General features: G+C 38.5%; 3 protein-coding genes across 4 annotated transcripts; all 3 read left to right on the forward strand.

Moving 5' to 3' along the window:
* The first annotated feature begins 3,470 nt into the window (after positions 1 to 3,470).
* On the forward strand, positions 3,471 to 12,652 carry LOC102220609 (gamma-crystallin M2-like). 2 transcript variants are annotated; one of them, XM_023337628.1, is made up of 11 exons: positions 3,471 to 5,273; positions 5,384 to 5,453; positions 5,535 to 5,616; positions 5,700 to 5,767; positions 7,728 to 7,818; positions 8,676 to 8,753; positions 8,911 to 8,998; positions 10,178 to 10,284; positions 10,359 to 11,581; positions 11,758 to 12,000; positions 12,236 to 12,652. In XM_023337628.1, exons 9-11 carry the CDS (start codon positions 11,570 to 11,572, stop codon positions 12,509 to 12,511), a joined length of 531 nt encoding a protein of 176 aa, XP_023193396.1. In that variant the 5' UTR covers positions 3,471 to 5,273; positions 5,384 to 5,453; positions 5,535 to 5,616; positions 5,700 to 5,767; positions 7,728 to 7,818; positions 8,676 to 8,753; positions 8,911 to 8,998; positions 10,178 to 10,284; positions 10,359 to 11,569; the 3' UTR covers positions 12,512 to 12,652. The 2 variants fall into 2 exon arrangements, with proteins under 2 accessions (XP_023193396.1, XP_005805336.1); XM_005805279.2 differs by lacking the exons at positions 3,471 to 5,273; positions 5,384 to 5,453; positions 5,535 to 5,616; ... (2 more) ...; positions 8,676 to 8,753; positions 8,911 to 8,998 and adding an exon at positions 9,460 to 9,574.
* A 2,244-nt stretch (positions 12,653 to 14,896) lies between these two features.
* On the forward strand, positions 14,897 to 16,679 carry LOC102220872 (gamma-crystallin B-like). The gene is made up of 3 exons (XM_023337351.1): positions 14,897 to 14,980; positions 15,058 to 15,300; positions 16,250 to 16,679. The coding sequence occupies exons 1-3, from the start codon at positions 14,906 to 14,908 to the stop codon at positions 16,520 to 16,522; spliced, it is 591 nt and encodes a 196-aa protein (XP_023193119.1). The 5' UTR covers positions 14,897 to 14,905; the 3' UTR covers positions 16,523 to 16,679.
* A 1,443-nt stretch (positions 16,680 to 18,122) lies between these two features.
* On the forward strand, positions 18,123 to 20,961 carry LOC102229087 (gamma-crystallin M2-like). The gene is made up of 3 exons (XM_005805308.2): positions 18,123 to 18,146; positions 18,244 to 18,486; positions 20,509 to 20,961. Exons 1-3 carry the CDS (start codon positions 18,138 to 18,140, stop codon positions 20,779 to 20,781), a joined length of 525 nt encoding a protein of 174 aa, XP_005805365.1. The 5' UTR covers positions 18,123 to 18,137; the 3' UTR covers positions 20,782 to 20,961.
* Positions 20,962 to 21,568: the final 607 nt, after the last annotated feature.

Genomic DNA, 21,568 nt, shown 5'->3' on the forward strand with positions numbered 1-21,568 from the left:
ACGTCATCACTGGAGAAATGTGCTGATGGTTACGACTCCAGGCAAAAGAGAAAAACAAGCAAAAGCAGCAAAAAGGTTTTATCTGAAGATGAATCTGGTCTGCATCCTGTCTGCAGTGATCAGCTTCTTCTCTGCAGCCCTTACAGTCTGGAGGTCAGGAAGGGAGGTGAAGAGGATTCTCAGATGCTCCTCAGCCATGATCATTATGACATTGGTGAAAATCCGCCTGATCTTAAAGTCTCCAAAGGCAGGAATGCTGCAAAACCACAAAGGAAGACAAAGCTGCATACAGCAGCCGAAACCAGGAACCTAAGGGAAACGTTTGTCATCCACAGACCGACATCTCAGGACAAAAGCAAGAGTATTTCTGTCAATAACACAAAGACATCCTTTGCTAATGATGAGACGGCTCATCTGGATGTCGGCTTTCTGCTAATGGATGTGCAGCCACCATGGCTGCTTGGAGAGCTCAATACTGTGGACCCAGAGTCCAATTCTATACGCAGCTCTCCAAACAGGAGCCCATCATGCAGGCTGGCGGTGACTGAGGGGTCAGCTAGAGCCTCACCAGGTTGGTGTCCCCCTCTACTGTCAATGGACGTTCTGTCCGTATCAGAGTTTACCTATGAACTCTGGGTAGACTCACCCCAAACAGGGGAAGACTATAAACACAAAATTTAACCTAGTCTGACTTTGGTTTAGCTTTCAGCTAATGTTTTGCTGTGCATTGCAGCAGGAAGAGCTCTAACATCGGTTACCAACACCTTTCCAGACCCATATGATGAAAACAAAGGAAGAAGCAGGAGAAGGAACTGTGGGGTCAGCTATAAGGAGCCACCACTGAACAGGTGAGAACGTCGGGACGCACTGAAAGGAACTCAGAGAGCAATGCAGGCTATGTGACCAGTGCTACAATGACGCTGGTTACTCAAAGGTCCGTCTATGTTTCTGACTTTTGCTTCAGGGGACCACAGGTCTGGTTAAACCTTCTACATATTCTGTATTGCCCCTTCAACCCAGATCTAGAGACTTCTTTGGCCAGGTCTCGCTGCAAATTCCAGTTGGCTTTATGTCAGGACTTTGACTGGACCGTTCTCACAACTGAGCACTAAACCATGGTAGTTAGGAGTGCACTGATAAATCAGCCGGCTGATAAATTGACCCTGATTTAATCAATTTTAACTTGATGAATTTTGAACGTTTTTGTAATTTGTTTTCTAAAATTAGGTTTTATTTGTATCAATAAGTTAGCTCCTGATCCATTAAGTTCATTTACACAAAGGCAAAACAGTTACAGAGTCACTGCAGGACAGTTAGGACAGAACTGTAGAACGCCCCATGCAGAATCTTCTTTGATCACACCATGTTTTCATATAAAAGTGCAAGAATATTTTTATAAATTTGGAGGTTGTTTATGAGTATGTAGGCAGGAAAATGTGTGTATTTTTTTTCTACTTTGATTTATAAACTATATGTATTTTATTGTATAGTTCTCATTATATGAATGTGGAGTTTGGGAGACTGTTTACATGAATATGTGATTAGCCAGAAAACTACAATCGATGCACCGCTGATGATGCATATGCAACACTTTTATAACTTACAAACGTAAAAATTCTCGCCGCTCGCCCAGCATAATGTGCACTAAAGCTAACACATCAAGTGGAAGCTGTCTTCTTTGCATCTCAACCTTTATCTAACTTACAGAACTTTTCAGCAAGGTAAAGCAGTTTTTAAAGTCAATAATTCCTTAATATTGATGATGAAGCAATAATAATAAATGATGATAATAAATTTTATTTGTAGTCACCTTTCTTGACATTCAAGGTCACCTTACATAATTTGACATTAAAACACACAAAACTGAAATGCATAGTAAAATTAACTACAAAATAAGATTTAAAAAGCCACCATGACACCCAGACTCCAGACCTGAGATAAGAGGGAAAAGTGGAGGAGTTATCAAGGAAGCTGTGAAGCTTCCGAGGCCACCTGGGGGCCCCCAAGAGCAATTTCTTTTATTGCCCATATGAACAATGATTTCTACATACTCAAATATATATTATTGTAAAAAAAAAAATCACAACTTCACACTGAAATTTGGTGTTTTTGTTAATATAGTCACATAAAGTAATCTTTACTTTAAAAAAATCAGACCCACAAAGGGGACCCGCTTCTGGCCCTGGGGCCCTAAGCAGCCGTTTAGTTTGTTTAAGCATTGGGCTGGCCCTGATTGACAGCTGGGTTAGCAGACGGAGCCAGGCAGGCCAACACACTGTGCTCAGCGTGGTGACCGGTGTTCCTCGGTGGACGACACACAGTAGACCAGGTAGATTTAATGGAGTTGGTTCGTCACAGCAGAAGATCCGACGAGAGCCACGATGAGTGCATTTCTGAGAGGGCAGGTTGAAAATATCATGGTGTAGCAGCACAGCTGATGGTGGTGACCCAGGCAGATGGAGCAGATCTTAAAAAGCTCTGTACTGGAGCAGTGCTGTCGTTGGATGATGGACTAAACACAGGACAATGGAGGATAGCATAAGCTTCAGAGAGCAGGTCAAATAGTTGCCGGAGACATGTCAGCAGGTAGACTGATGAACTTCATCCAAACAAAACAAAGAGGGGTGTTGGGTAGTTTACTGAATAAGTCTGAATTAATAAGCCATCAGATAACAAAAGCAAAGTCTTCAAACAATAAAATGACTAAAAGACCTTAGGAGCTGAGAGCAGTGGCTGCAAAAACCCACCAGCATTCCCTGCCACTGGGAACACTGGTGGGTTTATTCCATTGGCAGATTATTTCACTTCTAGGAAAAATATCTTACAAGTAAAATATCTTCTAGTGCAACTACTACTTCATCAATTTTAAGGAATTATTTAATTAAGCGAGCTAATACATCTAACTAAAAAAATGACTTGTGATAGGATGGTGTGAGATATATAATCTATGAAAAAAATCAAGCTTGAAATAAGACATGTTAGCTTTGTCTTATTTCAAGTGTACCAAGATATTTGCACTAGAAACTTATTCAAAATTATTTGGTAAGACTTGGTGTTTTTACAGAGTACTGTCTCCTCTGTTTTAGAGGAACAGTTTTTTTGTCTGTGCCAAACATGTTGTGACTCCAGTTTCAGATTTCTCTATTGGTTGCTTATGTTCTCTGTTCTCTAAGACGTAGAGTAGAGTGAGTGGCATTTATCCGGGTTACTAGTGAGCCCTCTATGTAGGTTTCAACAACCGACGTCGCAATTACTAGAACTAGTGCTATCATTGGTCAGATCATCCAGACTTGTCTTTGTCTTTAAAAAAAGAAAGAGAGAGAAAATGGAAAGCAGTGCTGAATTTCTGTGTTTTTTTCCCTCCCCCAACAGGAAACTTAGGCGTGGAGATGATTTTACAGACACCACATTCCTGAGTTCTCCGGTGTTTAAAGACCGGAAGAAGAAGAACAAGAACAAGAAGACGAAGCAGTAGCAGAAACCAGTGGGGTGGGCTGTGGACAAACAACAACAAATACTTTTTCCTTGTGATAAATCCAATGTTCTAGTTTCCTGCAGCTTTTCAAAATGTTCTCAGAACGTTTGTTGTTTTAACTCGGCATGTGTTCAAATTTGTAGTGTTAAGACTTTTTAGATTTTTTACGTTGTTGTCATTGGGGATGTAACAGCTGTTTGCTCCTGATGGGAGGCCAGCTGTAAATAATTGAGTGGAAGCTGATAACCTGATACTCCCTGTGATGTTCAGCTGCACAGGATAAAGTCTCAGTGTAGCCAACCATTTTTAGGATTTGCTGTGTGAGCATGTCAAGTGAAGATCTCCAAGCTCCACTTTCTGCTCCATCAGCTTGTGTTGTGAGTATAAATTTTAACATTTTAGATCTGTTGAAGTTTGTATGATTTTTTTAAATTATTATTAAACGTGTTTATCAGAAAACTTAAACTTGAGTTAGTTGCTGTTTTTGGTAATTCTGTCTGTCTGAGATCAAGTCTCCTACCTGTTAAACTCAGAACTCCATTTGCCTTCAGGAAGTATTCATACCCTTTCACTTTTCTTGCTCATATTTAATGAGCAGTGGCTAGAAATGTTGCAGTTTATTTTTGTTGTAAATATTTCAGTTATAAAGTGTCTTTTTAGCTTTGTAGAATTTCCTCTGACAGCAATTACAACATTTTATCTTTGAGCCTCAGCACCAGTTAGATCCTGGCAGTCTCTGATTCGGTCTATATGTTTACTATTATTGCAGGTAAAATAAGCACTAAATTGCAAAAGATGTTTGTGTCTTTGTCCCTATTCCTCTTCCATTTTGAACACATCACTATTTCTTTCAGGAAATATTATAGTTGTACCATTTACCTGGAATTCTCACCAGATGTTGGTAACAACCCAGTAAGTCCACACATTCAATTAAATAAAACTAACTATAAATGTTGTGTAGTAAAACAAAATGACACATGGAACACAAAGACAGGAAGCCATTCAGTCTACATTGGCCACGCTTCAGAATAATAAATTAACAGCCGCTTTGTTCTGCTCGGCACTTCTCTCTGCACAGTGAAGGATGGTTGTTTAATCTCCAGGCAACTTCTGACAAACTTTACAGTATGTAATTGGTGCATTACATATGTCACTGTTGAATGTTAGCAACTGAGTGAAATTTGAAACTTCAACGGAGTCCAGACCTCCAGGAAGCAATTGTTTCTCAGTAGCTGAGAACCTGGGCCCTCTGGACGAAGCAAAGTGTAGTACAAGGGGCTTGGTTTCAGTCAAGATAGCAAAAATGTTCTACAGTATATTTAAAATTTAGAACTGAAAATCTCCTTTTGCTTTCTTGTAACGATGGGTGCTTTCAGCGAAGTACAGTTTATGCTTATAAAACCCATTGGGCTTGAATCACCATGTAATTACAATGAATCTTTTCTAAGCTGTTTATGGTTCTAACTCTTACAAAGCAAACACTGAAATTTTTGAGCCCATGTGAATGAGTGCAGGGGAGGGCTTTGGTCGATCCTTCTCTATACCCACTTATTCCTTCCAAGGGTTTATGGGGGTGAAGCCATTCTTCAGTGGTCTATGAATTCATTTAGCTCCCATCATAGGACCAACACATTGGACAAACAAGACAACCAAAGATTCACATGCCCTCACACTTCAGGGCAATTTATACAGTCAGCCTATCCCCATCCTGTGTTTCTGGGCTGGGGGAGGATTCAGACAAAACCTACACACACCAACAGGGAGAACAAGCAAACTCAACAAAGAAAGGTCCAATCTGGTATGTAAACCCAGGACATTCTTCCTTTAAAATGCTCCATCATCTTAATATCAGGGAATTATAATCACTCACTTTGCTTAAAAATAGTTTTCATTTCACTGTGTCTGCAGGACTGATGCATAAACATTTCACTCTGAAAATGGAGACAAAGCGACTGAAGAGAGACGTTCAATTACTCATGTAAGTTGATCGCAAAACTCCATATTGTTTCAGGAACATTAAAAATGGCAACAGGTGAATGTTTTTCTGCCATCCAAACAGAAGTAATTATGTTGGTCAGAAGATCCTGGAGAACTCATTTGATCCGAGTGGGAGGGGACGCACAATGGTGCTTGATGACTTGGTAATAATTCTCAGTGCTACTCCACTGAAGGACATTCTCCATGATGAACCACACTGGTATCTACAGTATATGTATTGTTACAGGTTCAGTATGATCTTGATGCCTTGTGGTTGAGCAGAGACAGTCGACATGTGCTTGATGCAGACATAATGTACGTACCAGAACAAAAACGTCTAATACAACACTTACACAATATTTTCATCGTCAGTGTCTGAGGGAACATAACCATGAACTTTAGTTTGTTTAGAAGTGTCATCATAGATTATATTTTCATAAATATACCCACTGCAAGGGTTAAGGGGTAGGATTAGGTTTTTTACACTGTGATATCAGGAGATAAGTCGACAAGATCTGTCCTCTTCCCACTTCACGGTTTCATAATGTTTATCATTTTGAGTGATATAGAACCAAGATTAATTGCTGATCAAGGAACAGCCACCCCTCTAATTTCTCGCAGTTATGGCAAAACTCTGAAATTAGCCATCTATGCTCTGGTGTTAGCGGTAGCTTACACAAGAGGCAATGAAACAATAGTTTGGATAATGCTAGTCATTGAGACAGTAATGACTCAAGTGTAGTAAAGTCTCCCTAACAAGTCACAAGTTTTGTTAAGGCAGAGCATGACATACAATATGACAGCACTCATTTTATGGAGTGTTTGTTGGGCAACTTCCACCTTCATCACATGGCTGATTCCCTCAATGCTTGTTTCCTTCCCATCATCTGCAAAGCAAGCTGTGTCTGGTGTTTGTCACCTCCTGTTGTCACCGGCTGACTGTCACATGCTCTAGCAACTGCCTGATAACCCATCACTCCACTCGTGATTCTACAGTACTTCTGATCCCAACACTCGATGTTCCAATTCCCATCAAACATGAGTCATGTTCAGTTAAGACCAAAACTTCTCATCTCAACAGCAAATTAGTATTGAAACTGTTTTCATTCAACCAGGAGGTTTCCGGTTGAATAAAAACCAGAAAAGAGACAGGTATCTCTCAGATACGGAAGAGGATTAGGGCCACCGGAAAAAAGAATTCTGACTTTAATCTCAGAATTCTTTTTTTTTTTTCTCGGTGGCCCTAATTTTCTTCCGTACTCAGAAGACTGTAAAAGAACGCAAAAGGAACACGTCATCAAGTAGAGAACTGGAGGAGGCAGGCTAGTAAAACTCAGATAGTTTACTTTAAAATAAAGAAAATACATGAACTAAAATTCAGGGATAAATTCAAAATAATTTATTTTTGAATAAATTATTTTCCCTGACCTTTTTCCCCCAGCAGTTAGAGAAAAAGGCTGGTGGCCTAACAGTATGCTAACATGAAGATCTGACCAAGAGCTACAGTATCTTACTAAAAGATACTGATGGGCAACTGGGTGTAATAAAAAATATAAATAATACCATATTAAGCACATGCTACACTCAACAATAAATGAAATTATATTTATTGCAATTGCAGCAATCAAACCCTTCTTATAAATTTCTGATCAGGTTTTTGCACATTACTTTCATTTTGTCTCCCAACATATTTCGTAATGGTTTTGGACATCCCTAACATGGCTCTCCACTCAGAGTGGTGTGGATGGGGGGACATATTAACATAAAAATCTAATCATGTTTATTGCACCAAGAAAACAAATATTCTTTTGGTAACTACATGTTTTAAAAGTCTAAGACAATATTACAATCTCTAGATTAAAATTCTCAAAACTACATTTACGGTCCATGGACTGCTAATGTAGAACGGATTGACAAAACATTTGTGATATGAATGAGTGATAGGATGAGTAACTTAATGTCTGTAATAAATAAGCTTCTGAGCTGAAGAGCTGATTTTCTTTTAATGTGAATGAGGAGGAGATATAAGTTCATACTTCTTTCTGCTTCTTTCATTCATGATTTCTTTTAGTTGTTACATGAACTATTCATATTTATTATTGAGAGAGTAAAATTAAATGAAGGAAATATTTTACTAATAAAACAATACAATATTAACATTTTTAAAATGGTGATCTCTGGCTGTTATTGGTGGAGACGGGAGAATTCAGGCAAAAGTCGCCTCTGAATATGTTTGAGTTTTTAAACACAACATCTCCTTTCCTTCCCACCATAGTGGAGCCATTTGCAGCTTAGGAAGTCCTCAGCATCCGAATCGCTTACAGCGAGAAGCAATGATCCTCTCATGTTTCGCTGGAATTATTATGGTAAGTAAGTTTGTATAATTCAAACTTTTTCTTAGCCAAAATATATTAGCACCTTACATCCTACTTTGAATAAACATCAAATGAACTCCCATCTGACAAGTACAGAATTTATTAACTTAACAAAATGACCCATCAGGGTAATTGATGTGAACATCTGCTTGAAAATTGAAATAATCTTCTACAGACTTAAAAAGATGTAAATGACCCTTTTCTTCTACTTACCGATCGTAAAAAGTTGCAAAGTGGGGCTTGATGATTAGCTTGCACATGAAAATGTTAGGACCTTAGCGGTGAGCTTGGTATTAGTACATAGCTTTTACATATGAATACATTTTATTTATATGCCTTCAGCCTTCAGCTGCTGGCCATAAAGCCAGTTGATTGCTTAGAGAGAATGCCTATTGCTTTAGTAAGGTTCATTGCAGTAGTGACACATAGAGGTATATATTGTGAACTGTATCATATCTAGAAGCTGCAAACATACCGCAGTATAAGCAAGTAAGAGATCAAACCAGTGACAGGAAACGAAGCATCGGGAATTAAAAATTAAACGGTAGAACCAAACAGTTTGCTGAATTGGATCTTTGGGACTTTTCACAGACTGTTTTGTTGGGACAGTGCTGAATAAGAATTCATGTTTGAGTTCTAACTTTTTAGGTTTGCCTTCAGTTACTGTTGATATGAATTTCGTATCTGCCATCATCGGTCTATAATAAATTTCATCAGCAGTAGAACATGAATTCACAGCAGTGTGCAGTGAAGCTGGCAGGCAGCAAAGAAACAAACAGTAGAAATAAATGTTTGAGAACAGCAGCAAAAGGTCATAGTTCATGTTGAGAGGACTGTGTGTGTTTCAGAGCAGACTGCCAGTGGAGAAAATCCTGGCTCTGTACAGATGTAAGCCAGTTGTTTCTTTACCCAGCCATCAGTCAAAGGTACTAAATATGTTCTGGATCATTTTTACATTCACACTGATGTTACTAAAACATTTATACAGTCTGCAAACTGCAAGAAGTGTAAATTGGAAAGCTTTATTTTTCCTTTAGTAAAAAAACTTTATCCTTGGTCCTTATTTTTTCATTTGAACCACAGGGGTCAATTGTATGCCCCCTCACTCTGTCCTACCATCCATTTGCCATGCTCAGATCTTACAAGGCTGTACAACACGCCAAGAGACACAGTAAGTCTGAATGTTATAACTCATTTTATTTCATGTATTAACTTATTGATTCTATTAGTTTGTTGGCTAGTTTATAAATATTTGATTGAAGTTAAAGGGATTTGTTGCAACGGTCTTGTGAATCTCTATTGCCTTCAAAATATAAAGCAGAGGTCAACGACACAAGCTGGCTTAAACATGCTTGTAGAATATTCTAACTTTAAACAAGCTAGTTTCAATTTAATATTAAGAATAGTTAACCTGTGACAATGGGTTATATTAAAGTTGGGTCATATGAAAATGTTTTTTTTGTTAAAAAAAATATTTGTCACTATATCGTGGCAGGAGAGTATGAATCAGATAATGTATGAAAAAAACTGAGCAGCTCTGTTTTCTCCCAGTGCTATCTAGAAACAACCAATCAGAGCAGGAGGCGGGTCTTAGCATTGTCAATCATGTTCGTGTGCGCACCGCACTCCCTCTCACCAACTTGTACTCTGCTACTACAGATTCTGCCTGTCAGCAGAGTCTGTTGTGAATTATAAAGCTAGTTTGCATTATCACTGATGATGGCAGATAAAAGCTTTTCCTCTAACGGTGAGTCGCTTCTCCGCCATTAGCACACTTAGCATTGACGGCTCTAAGAGGTGGAGGAGATCTATCTTTCACAGATTATCTGTCTCATAGTATAATGTAATGACATTAATGTCATGACATGGTAATGCCATGACATTACCATATATTTTTTAAAAGTTACATACTGTAGCTTTAATACAGCTCCTTGTAAAAGTATTCATAGCCCACCACTTCTTCTGGAGCTACTTCATATTCTTGATTAGATTTTGCTTGACACTCGTCTGCACTGATAACTGCACCGCTGTTGCTGGTGCACCAAACCCATCCAAGCTTTATGATCTCAGCTGCACAATGGAAAATAACAGTGAGAAACAAATAGATGCTTCTGATTACTGAGAGCCTTTACTGCTTGGCAGGATGACTTTTCTTAGGAACAGTAATACAGAGTAGATCAAGAAAAATACATTTTCAAAATCTGTCAGTAGTAAAACAATTATTACAACTTCCCTTGGATATTAGAGAAACAAGAAAAAAAGACTTCCGTTCATGAGAACTTTATGTTGATTTTATATTCTCTAACTGACCTAATAAATTTGTTACAAAATCTCTTTTTAAATCTTGCAGATCAGAAGCTGAGAAGATGGCTGTCTGAGCAGGCAAAAGCGAGAGCCCCAAAGAGACCCGTTCCTCCACCATCCTCATCTCCGTCTTTGCCCGAGTCCTTTCTCAGCGTGAGTACATCACAGTTCAGTCCTCTGCTGCCCTCTGCTGGTGTAAACAGTCCTTTCTGCTTTCTACCCCACAGGAAAGCAGTGGTTGTCATCAGGAAGCAGCTGAGCACTATGAGGGTTCACAAGAGTCTTTGCAGGACTGAAGCTGCCATCCAGCTGTGTGACTTTGGTTGAATGTTCCTCACAATGGTTTTCTGTAATTCTGGCCCATTCCTCCCAACAGCACTGAACTGATGTAACTGAGTCAGACATGTAGAACCACTTCACTTACACACACATGTTCAGCTTTGCTCACATTTTTTTCTATGGGACTATGTTTAAGGTTTTATGGTCACTAAGAAACATTTACTTTCTTGTCCTTAAGCCAGAATGTAACTAATGCAGATAAATATTTGGCGTCATCAGTTTCCATCCAAGTTTTAACATCTTGGCTAATGTCTTTAGATCTTGTTTTCTCCATACCGTTGTTTTCTCATGACCCCGTCTACTATATGAAGAGCACCAGTCCCTCCACAACATCATGCTACCACTTCATACTTTAAATTTCAGTTGTTCTTGCAAATTTCCCCCAATTATTTCATCATATGTAAAAAGTGTTTATGGTCAAACACTCTAATTTTAGATTTGTTCAATGAGAGGACAAACCCTAAAAGAATTAGGATCTTTGACGTGCATTTAGCTTTGATATTTTAGTCTATAAGAAGCATACGAAGCCATGACGTCAACATTTTGTCTTTCCCCAAAGCTGTTTAGTCAGATTCAGTGTTAATCAACAAGAAAAATGTCTGTACTTGTAAAATATATTGGAGCCAAACTTACATCTACCGTGTGGTCCAATGGAAGGTTAACATAACATGTTTAAACTTATTCTATGTAGAGCAATGAACAAACAGAGTTGTATAAATCTGATATCATGTCACCAAAGTCACATTTTCTGTTGGACTCCACCAGCTGCACAGTTACTGTTGACCTCTGGCATGTTCCCCAACAAAGATTAAACTCCTCTGTGTTGAATGGGTGGATAAAATGTGTTCCTGATGTTGATATCAATAAAGAGGGCAGAGATGGTCAGTAATTCGCCTGCTAGGACTTTTGTCCTGATGATTCAGGGATTTTGGTTCTATGGCCAGGATCAAGATTTTTGGCAGTGGTACCAGCTTGTTAAATCCCAGCTCACTGAAAAAAACAGCTAAAGCGGGATCTGAGGTTTATATATCAGGGCTCTGCTCCTGCTTTGTGAGACCACCATATTCAGCTGGTGACCAGCTCCAGCACTCTTTTCAGGATGAGCAGTAAGGTAAGAGCTTCCCATTCATTTCTTGTTTTTTCCTGTTTGCCGTAGATCTATGTCACATAGAAGAAGTAATTTGGTGTTTTGAGTGTAGAATGAAAGAAAACTGAATATGGAAAAAACAGATATTCAGGACATTGGAGCTGAATATTTCTTCTTCCCATTCCTCTTGTTGGACTCAGATTATATTCTACGAGGACCGGAACTTTCAGGGCCGCTCATATGAGTGTGATTCTGACTGCCCTGACATGAACCCACACTTTACCCGCTGCAACTCCATCAAGGTGGAGAGTGGCTGCTGGGTGCTCTACGAGAAGCCCAACTACACCGGCTACCAGTACGTCCTGACCAGAGGAGAGTACCCTGACAAGCAGCGCTGGATGGGCTACAACGACACCATCCGCTCCTGCCGTACCTTCTCCTATGTGAGGTTACTTTGAGAGCTCAATCGGATGAATGTTTTCATGCTGTTAAGAGTCAAAATAGGTTGTTTTTCCTGTTTTCACCTATTGAATTTAAAAAGCAAAAACAATATTATTTATTCTTCCAACATTTCAAACCAATGTGTATTTAGCTGGATAGGTAACTGATAGATAAACATTGGCTGATGACTAAGCATGACCCAGAAGGCTCCTTTCATTTTCTATCTTCCACCTGCAGACCGGCGAGGGGCCCTACTGCATCCGTATCTACGAGCGGCCCAACTTCCAAGGTCAGATGATGGAGTTCAGCGAGGACTGCGAGTCGGTGCAGGAGCACTTCCGCAGCCGAGACATCTACTCCTGCAAAGTCTTGGACGGCTACTGGACCCTCTACGAACACCCAAGCTTCCGTGGCCGGCAGTACTTCATGAGTCCTGGCGAGTATCGCAAGTTCAATGACTGGGGGGCCACCTGCGCCACCACCGGCTCTTTCCGCAGGATCACAGAGTTTTAATCCTTTCAGTTACTGATATGAACAACAGAATGCGCCAAGAGCTGACCTGACGAAGCTGCTGGATGCTGTTAGAAAAAAATTAATAAAATGAGCTGCTGTAAATGATTTTCTTGTCGATGGTGAATAAATGTCTCAATATTATCTGATTTACTAAATGTGTGACTAAGAGGAATTTTGTGTACTTCCAGCATTTATTTTGATCACAACGCAACAAAGTTCTGTTTCCCTAAACATGTTTGATTTACTGTAATTCTGAGAAGTCTTCATACCTGCACAACAAGAGGCTTGTGCTGATACGTTCTGTTAGGAATTCCTCTAAAGGATTGCTTTCCTATACTGCTATGAAATCTAGAGAAGTTTTTGAACGGATCAAAAGTTAATCAAAAGATATATGACTGCTTTGGTCTCAACTGTAAATGTTTCAGGTAAAAATGCAGATACACAAGAAAACACAGGAGACCATCCACAGCCAGCATGGAGATCAAAGATCACTTTTTCATTTGCTGTCAAAATTAAAAGGATATTGTTGCTAGTGTTTATTTTGTATTAACATTATTTAACTTACATCAGTTGCATATTTGTATAGATCAAATTTTACAGTTTTACAATCTTTTAATAACTTCAGTTATAAAAGTCAATGATTCAAGATAAGGGATAAAATGGGTTCAAATTTTCCAAAAAAAAAATAATATAATTATTTCTCAAGCTTATGTATTCAAATATGACAAATAATGTTTTGGAAATGTAAAGATACCAAGGTGCAGGTTCCCATTTGATTTTTTTTTTTTTAAATAAAATTTTTAATGGACTTGACCCAGAACTTTATCGACACCATCTGATAAAAATAAATATAAAATTAGTTTTTTAATGACCCTATTAGCAATATTTCTACTCAGTTTCACAGACAAATGCTTCTCAGGAATAAAAAAAAATTATTTAAAGCAAAACACAACATAAAGTCCATCTGACGGAGTTGACGCAGAACTGAAGGTGGTGACAAACTACTGAGTAAAAAGAAATACTTGATACATGTGAAGTAATGCCATTTATGTAAAATACATTAAAATGAATTAACTGAAAACTTAAGTGAGATTTGTCAACACTAACACTGAAAGACTCACACTGTCAGTTAAAACCTCTGACGTAGTTGACAAAATGCCAAATTACCTCAATTTATATGGTTATTCTAAAGGAGGCCATATTGTAGCTCATCAGGTCCATGGAATCTTTACAATATACAAAATGAAGTATTTATGTCAGAAATTTCATCAAAATTTTGTAAATTGTCAGTTATGATCTTCACACAATATGGTTGTGACAAACAACTTGGGAATAAAAAGAAAGAAAAAGCTAAAAAAAATAACATAAACTCAGCAGAGCTGCCTAGCCCTCCTAGCAAAGGGAGAAACAGGAAGAGGTCATGGGGTCCTCAGAGTTTATGGTGCCCCCCAATATGCCTGATTTTTTAAAAATTTTGTACGTCTGAGTCTTGACAACAACCTTGGACACTATTTCAATTGAGTTGGAAAATATGTAAAAATTATTTTTAGTTCAATTTATTGATACTTTTATAATTATTTATTTGAACACTTATATTTAGTTGTCATAATACATTATTTTAGTATTCCTTTAATTGTTTTAAACTACTATAATGTACTACTAATACTTCAGGACAAGGGCTTTTACATTCACCTACTACAGTTTAAAATAAAAAAAATATTCAGCAAACACCATGAAAACATACTTTATTTTATTTTTTGTGTATATTTTATTCAAATGCTGTACTTTATCCAGAGGACATGTTTTATCCCTCTTCCAAAGAATCACTGAGAGAGCGTCTTTTAAATGTCTCAGAATCATCAATTATTGATTTCTGGAAACTGTTCCAACAACATTCCTCCAGCCAGATGTTTTTAAAGTTCTAAGGAATGCCTTGTCAGCTCAGTACCTGGAATTCTCTGCAAATTATAATTTTTTTTTTTTCACTTCTACATCCTTAATGTTTGTGGCTGAAACTAGAATAACCAGGACCCGGTGAAAAAAGTAGCTGCACCAACCTGCTGGACTTGGTGGCTGGGACTGCACCGGCATGTATTTAATGATACATAAATCCAGCCAAATCCAAGCAAAAAACTTGAGCAAAACAACAACAAAAAAAGGAGAAGGTGCTTTGTGAATTCCTTCCACAGTTCTTTTTTAACTTGTGATGGAGACAATGCATTCAAAGCAAACACAGGCTGTGTAAACAATCTGCAGTGACTGTTCCAGTGCATGTCCATGCTGTGGCTGTTGCTAGAAGCTGCTTTCTGCTGCATACAGGAGCAGAAAGACTCCTGTAGTCTGCTGACAGCAGGTCTGCTTTGAATCATAACATGCAGCTGAACATCCTTCCCCATGGATATAAAGTTGGACACTTCATGGTATAAAAAGATATTTGTTTGGGTTTGGACAGTAGCCATCATGGGAAAGGTCTGTGTTCAGTTTGAAGTCTCACTTTTCGACATGCTGTGATTATACTGACAGGATGATTCCTTCTGCTCCATCAGATCATCTTCTATGAGGACAGAAACTTTGGAGGCCATCACTATGAGTGCATGAACGACTGTGCTGACCTGCACTCAATGTTTGACCACTGCCGCTCCATACGCGTGGAGAGCGGCATGTTCATGATCTACGACCGACCGGGTTTCATGGGGAACCAGTACTTCATGAGAACGGGAGAGTATTCCGACTACATGGGCATGACCGGCATGAATGACTGTGTCCGGTCATGCCTCATGATCCCCTTTGTAAGTTGTCTTTTAAACCAGCAAGGTTGTAGATTTATATAGCACAGGCTGGCTTTGACATCACGTTATAATGATTACTTATTTTCTGCGGTGAAGAATATTGAGAAAGTTTCCCTTTTCAACTCCAATTGAGATGATGCAAAGTGGTGCCAGTACAGCTATCCAATCAGAGCAACCGGCTATTTTACTCCTGTTTTTATAGACAATTAACAAATATTAGAATTTCACCAGAAATCCAATTTTCTCAAGAATTCTTAACAACTTTTGGCATATTTAGTTAGACAGCAAGAAAGTATGTATGTGGGTAAAAATGGTCACTTTGTTTAAAAATATATAATAGAACAAATCTAGTTTTTTTTTTCCTAGAAAGAAATTTGTTTTCTAAATGAAGTAGTATCTCCCTTCAGATGCAGGAGCAGCTCCTTCCATAACTGTTGAAGCCACAGTAACTTTAGGGCTGGACAGTGATCTGTATGACTGTTTTACCCAACATCTCTCCCACAGTCTGCACCCAGAGCAGGCTTGATATCTACAAACAAAAATCAAGATGAATCATAATTATAATGATGTATTGTAACTGACCTTTTCAAGTTAATTTTAACGTGTTTCAGAATCCCTATCTTAGTGGAGGTACCAGATTATTTTATCTGACGGAACCTTTAGTCAAATAAAGTTTATTTGTGCAGCACATTTCAGCAATAAGGCAGTTCATCACTACAGGTTTCACCCAGATGAGTTTACTATTCGAAGCAGATGACACATAATGATCTGAAAAATATCCACCTTTCGGGTTCAAATGGAATAAAAAATCAGTTCTATTAACAGCTCTAATGGTCTCTACAGAAACAGTGAAGACCTCTAACCTTCAGATATATCTAGGTCATTTGTTTCCAGGCTTAATGTGAGCATGAATGTGTTTTTAATGGCTCCATCCGACATGCTACTCCAGCACAGAGGCAGCTTCAGGATGCAGCTGTACCAGCACTTCGACATGGATGGTGAGATGATGGAGTTAACGGATGACTGCCCAAACCTCATGGGTCGCTTTCACCTGGCCAACTTCAACTCCTGCAACATCCTGGACGGCCACTGGCTGGTGTACGAGCAACCCAACTACAGGGGGCGCCACTACTACTTGAGGCCCGGCCAGTACAAGAGCTTTAGTGAATGGAAAGGTGCAAACTCCAGGATTGGCTCCATCAGACGTCTGATGGATCTCTAAGAAAGGGTTCTCATAAAACGCCTGCTCTTTTCCATGTTTCACACGCTGATGAAAATGGCGTCAGTGCTCAAGTGGATTCAATTTTGCTCTTGCTCTTTTCATTTGAAGGTCAACTTCTTCCAGGAAGATGTAACATGCTTGGATATTCTGACTCTGACCAGAGGAATAAATAAAATACTTCCAGCATTGACTCATGTCATGTTCTGAAGCATTACCTATTGTAGACATTCAGTATCTTCAGCAGAAAAACTTTATTGCCAGACTCCTTTTACTGAGACAGATGGATGACTGAAAAATCCAAATCAAGATGGAGGCTTTTCCTTGTTCTTAACTCCACTTTATGATAAAAATATATATTTAGGAGAGTTTGCTTTACCTGATCTTACAGCGAGATCCTGACCAACAGGACTTCAACCTAAGATCACTTATCATTAAGAATAACAGACAAAGCACATTTTGAACTCCTTCCAAATATAGATTTGCAGAGACACATCCTTTAACACAACTTGTAGAATGAGTTACACTCAAAGCATAGTGAAAATATAAACAGTTCTACATTTAATATTTCTGAAAAAGTTAATTTGGCTATTAATATGAGAAAAAGTTTTCTGTCTGTAATGTAAACTCAGTATGAATCCAGCCATTCTTCACCACAACACTTCTTTCAGTGTTGTGGTGTGGCCACCATTCAGAAGAGAGCGCTGCTGGTCATCAAGCAGAGCCAGTTGGTACAGAAATAAAGATGGTGGCCCTTCCCACAACAGGAAAGAGAAGCTGACCAAAGTGAGTCTTGGGGTATTTGAGAGGCTCACTGTGCATATGTGCAAAGAATAATTTAATACAATTTGGAATAAGGCAGTAACATAACAAAAATGCAGAAAAAGTGAAGCGCTGTGAATACTTTCCATATACACTGTACTAATTTATGTACACTGTATTGCTTAGTGCCTGTCTTAATTTCTGTTTGAAACATGTTCCTGTTGAAAATTACATTTACTTGTACAAGTAATGATGCTGTTTGACCTGTGGAAACAAGGGATCACTTAAATCAAACAACATGAAGTGTGCAAACAGATATATTCTATGCTCCAATCTAAGTCCAAGCAGTGATTAAATTATGATTTCTGCTCTCTTGGAAAAAAGATGTCTGTCCATCTGTTTGTGGCCTTCATGTATGCAGCAGGACAAAACAGTGCACTTGTTTGTACTTTGGTTTCCTTGTGGGAGTTTAAGTTTTGGTTGATGTTCTGAAATTCAGAAGGGTGCAAAAAAGGAAATCAGAATAAACATGCAGATATTGTGCATATGCAGCACTTTATGATTATCTGGTGATAAAAGTTTGAAGCATGAGCTCCACAACCCAACACATGTTATTGAGTAACTTAGTTGGGGGCACAAATTAATATAATACATATTTCATACATATACATATTATTTTAGCATATTCCAAAACATATGATTAGGACAACAGGGATACACAAACACCAGTGATTCCTGGCTGGAACAATATGAACTCCACATGCAGACTCTGCATTTCCCATTCAGGCTGTAGTCCTCAAAGGCTGGCATAGATCACATGAGGCTCGGTGCAGGCAGGGCAGGTGAGGCAAGCAGCATGGAAAAGGTAGAGGACTTCAATATTACCTGCATTTTACTTGTTTGAAGTTTTTCTCTCTTTTTTTGCGGGGTGGTGTGAGTCATCCCGTTTTCTCCACATGCAGATTATCTTCTATGAGAACAGGGAATTTTCTGGGCGCCATTTTGAGTGCTCCAAGGACTGTGCAGATCTGCTGAGGAGTCTGAGCCGGTGCGGCTCCATCAGGGTGGAGAGTGGCAGCTTCATGATTTATGAAAAAGCCAACTACACTGGGAACCAGTACTACCTGAGCAAAGGAGAGTATCCTGACATCCACCACTGGACGGGTGTCAGCGACTCTGTCGGCTCTTGTCGCCACATCCACACGGTGAGCTGCTGTTTGAGGGCAAAGTCAACACAACATGCTGCACAGACACCAGATACCAGCTAAAATGATGATGCACTCACAACTGATATATGTGTCACTGTGAGAAACTAGCTTCCTGATTTAGTAACTAGTATTTAGTTTGTGACTATTTTCCTAAACAAAAACTAGGTGGGATAGAAAGTGACTTTTTATTACGATGTGAATAGTAGAAAAAACATAATCAAAACTTTAGCAGATGTAAATAGATCTGTTGACCTTAAAGTTCACCTTAAACAGATAATTCTGAAAATATTGTCCTTAAATGTTTAAAAACATTTATTTAAAAACGATTAAAGATGAACCTGAGATTTAAATCTCTAGAGCTTTTTGCTGGGAGGTAACACTGCTAACAAATGCTCCACCATGCAGCCTTAAGTGATAAAACTATAAAAACAACAAGCGTAAATGTTCTCATAAGACAAATACTGATAGTCAACGTTTACTTTGTACCTGATATGGAGGTAAAATTAATATGCGGATGTCCCATAACTTTTCCAACTGAACAGAACCAAAACTGAAGTTATCTTTGGACCTGTCAGCACACAGCTTCAGTTACTACAGTGAGAAATTAGAGATCAGGTCCAAAGCCTAGGTGTAGTGATGAACCTTCATAGACATATAAATATATTTACAAAGTCGGCCTTCCATCACCTGAAGAATATTTTTATTGTTTCACTGGTTACTGCAACAGTGATTTCACAGGACTGCATAAAACTCAGACAGCTGCAGCTGATCCAGAACACTGCTGCTCACATTCTGACCAATACTAGGAAGATGGAGTACATCACCCAGTTTTAAAGTCCTTCCACTGACTCACTGTAGCTCAGAGAATAGGCTTTGAAATACGTTTCAGTTTAAAAACCACGGAACTGTTTGACATCAAAAGACTTCCTGGAAAGAGCCACCCTTTCAATATGAGATCTGCTGTTGTTCAGACAACCTCTAAGGTCGTCTGATTCTGGTCCACTCTGCATCCCCAGAACCAGAACCAAACATGGAGAAGCAGCATTCAGCTTCTATGCAATCTGGAACAAACTTCCAGAAAATTACAAACCAGCCGAAACACTGAGTTCCTTTAAATCGAGGCTAAAAACCCATTTGTTTTGAGTTGCATTTGATTTACAATAACTGGAACAATGATCAATATATTTGATGTGTGATGATCATTTTGTTGATGGCATTTGACAAAATCTAAGGTTTATTGCTTGTTCCAAAATTGATTACTGTATGACGTTTTTATGGTGTAAAGCACTTTGAACTGCCTGAATTCTGCTGTACAAAGAAACGTGACCTGACTCACATTGTCCAGTTTTCTTCAGAGTTGAAGCTGATGACTATTGTCAGGATGGATCTCCTCTAGCAGTCTGTATTACAGCAATCCAAAGAAGCCTCTGACGGAAAACAGTCTTTTGTTGTTTCACCGTCTCATGAAGAAGATGTTCAGGATTCTCTGTAATTTCCTTGATGTTATAAATAATTCAACTTTGCATTACAATAATAATAATAGTAATAATAACAATAATAGCAATAATAATAATAATAATAATAATAATAATAATAATAACAACAGCAATACTACTACTACTACTTCTACTACTACTACTACTAATAGTAATAATAATAATAATAATATTCTGATGTTCCACAGAGCAGAAAGAGCCTTTGTTTTTGTTTTTTCGTTTAGTTTAGTGTTTTTTATTTTGCTTAGTCTTTTAAGTCCCAGCTTTTGATGCTGCTACCCCAACAGACGATGGCAGAATATATTACAGTCTTCATATACGCAGCATCTTGCTGTAAATCTTGAAGGCTCTAAGCTTCCTCAAAAAGTACAGTCTGCTCTGTCCCTAAGCAACAGAGCTACTACAACATGGTGCCACCTTGAGTGGTGCAATCGATTTAAAGCAACATTTGGTTACTTGCTGTTTGATTATGACATATCTGATGACATGATGTAATATATCATTTCACTCCCTTCCATCCTAGGAGCCTGGGTCATTCAAAATGTGCTTGTATGAGAGGATTGAGTTTGGTGGCCAGATGATGGACCTGATGGACGACTGTCCCAGTCTAGTGGACCGCTTCAACATTCACAATATCTTCTCTTGCAATGTTAGAACGGGGAACTGGCTCTTCTATGATCACCCTCAGTATCGAGGCAAGATGTACCTGATTCGACCAGGAGAGTATAAAAGGTTCAGTGAGTGGGGCGGCAGGAGTGCCAGGGTCGGCTCCATCAGACGCATTATAGACTATTGACCTACTGTAGGGGAATATAGATAGCACAGAAGACAGTTGTTTTTTGTTGTTGTCATATTTATATTCATTTTAGCCTTAATTTCCAGAAAAACCTTTGCTAGTATAATGCAGAACATTGTCTGTTTGAATTGAGAAAAACTTCAACAAAAGCAACAAATAACAATAAATCTGTTCACCTCATCATCATACATTCTCTCACTTCTAATGAAGCAGTTACAAAAAGGAGTCTAAAATGTTCTGTAGGTTGTAGGCAGCACCAGCACAATGAAGCGGGAATACTAAAGAAAAACACATAGTTGTTAAACATCTCATCCGTTTCATTTTTACTAATAATCCTATCATAATGTTGATATCTGCCTTGTTTATTAATAGTGTTGTAAGACAGCGTTAGAACAATGACACTCCACCGTCACCAATATCAGATACTGTATTACAAACAGTTTGATTGCTACTTAAGCCAGGCTGCCATGGAATTGATCACGTACAATCGACAGTACATATACCCCATTGAATTAAAATTTATAGAGAGGCTCATGCATGAGCCAATTCTAACATAAATCTCATGTCACATTGTGCATGTGTTCTATCTGCACTGATCAAATTAATAAAGATAACTGTTATTCAACTACTTAGGGGCAACACAAGACTGTGTGAAGGGAAATCATTGATTCCAGAATGTTAATTGTGGAAGGAAAAAACAAAATTAGTCTGTGACCACCCAGTATTGAAAGAATAGAACTGAAAATTTGCAAAACTGACACACATGATTCTTTACAATTCTCATCTC

Source organism: Xiphophorus maculatus, chromosome 7, assembly GCF_002775205.1.
Source record: "Xiphophorus maculatus strain JP 163 A chromosome 7, X_maculatus-5.0-male, whole genome shotgun sequence".
In the NCBI taxonomy this organism is placed as follows: Eukaryota; Metazoa; Chordata; class Actinopteri; order Cyprinodontiformes; family Poeciliidae; genus Xiphophorus; species Xiphophorus maculatus.

Excerpts from the sequence above, each read along its gene's own strand:
- LOC102220609 (XM_023337628.1), top strand. Across the intron at positions 12,001-12,235 it reads CCTGCCGTACCTTCTCCTAT|ACCGGCGAGGGGCCCTACTG; the intron begins GTGAGGTTACTT and ends TTCCACCTGCAG.
- LOC102220872 (XM_023337351.1), top strand. The coding sequence starts at position 14,906 with ATGGATATAAAGTTGGACACTTCATGGTATAAAAAGATATTTGTTTGG. Across the intron at positions 14,981-15,057 it reads CAGTAGCCATCATGGGAAAG|ATCATCTTCTATGAGGACAG; the intron begins GTCTGTGTTCAG and ends CTGCTCCATCAG. Across the intron at positions 15,301-16,249 it reads CATGCCTCATGATCCCCTTT|CACAGAGGCAGCTTCAGGAT; the intron begins GTAAGTTGTCTT and ends ATGCTACTCCAG.
- LOC102229087 (XM_005805308.2), top strand. Across the intron at positions 18,487-20,508 it reads CTTGTCGCCACATCCACACG|GAGCCTGGGTCATTCAAAAT; the intron begins GTGAGCTGCTGT and ends CTTCCATCCTAG.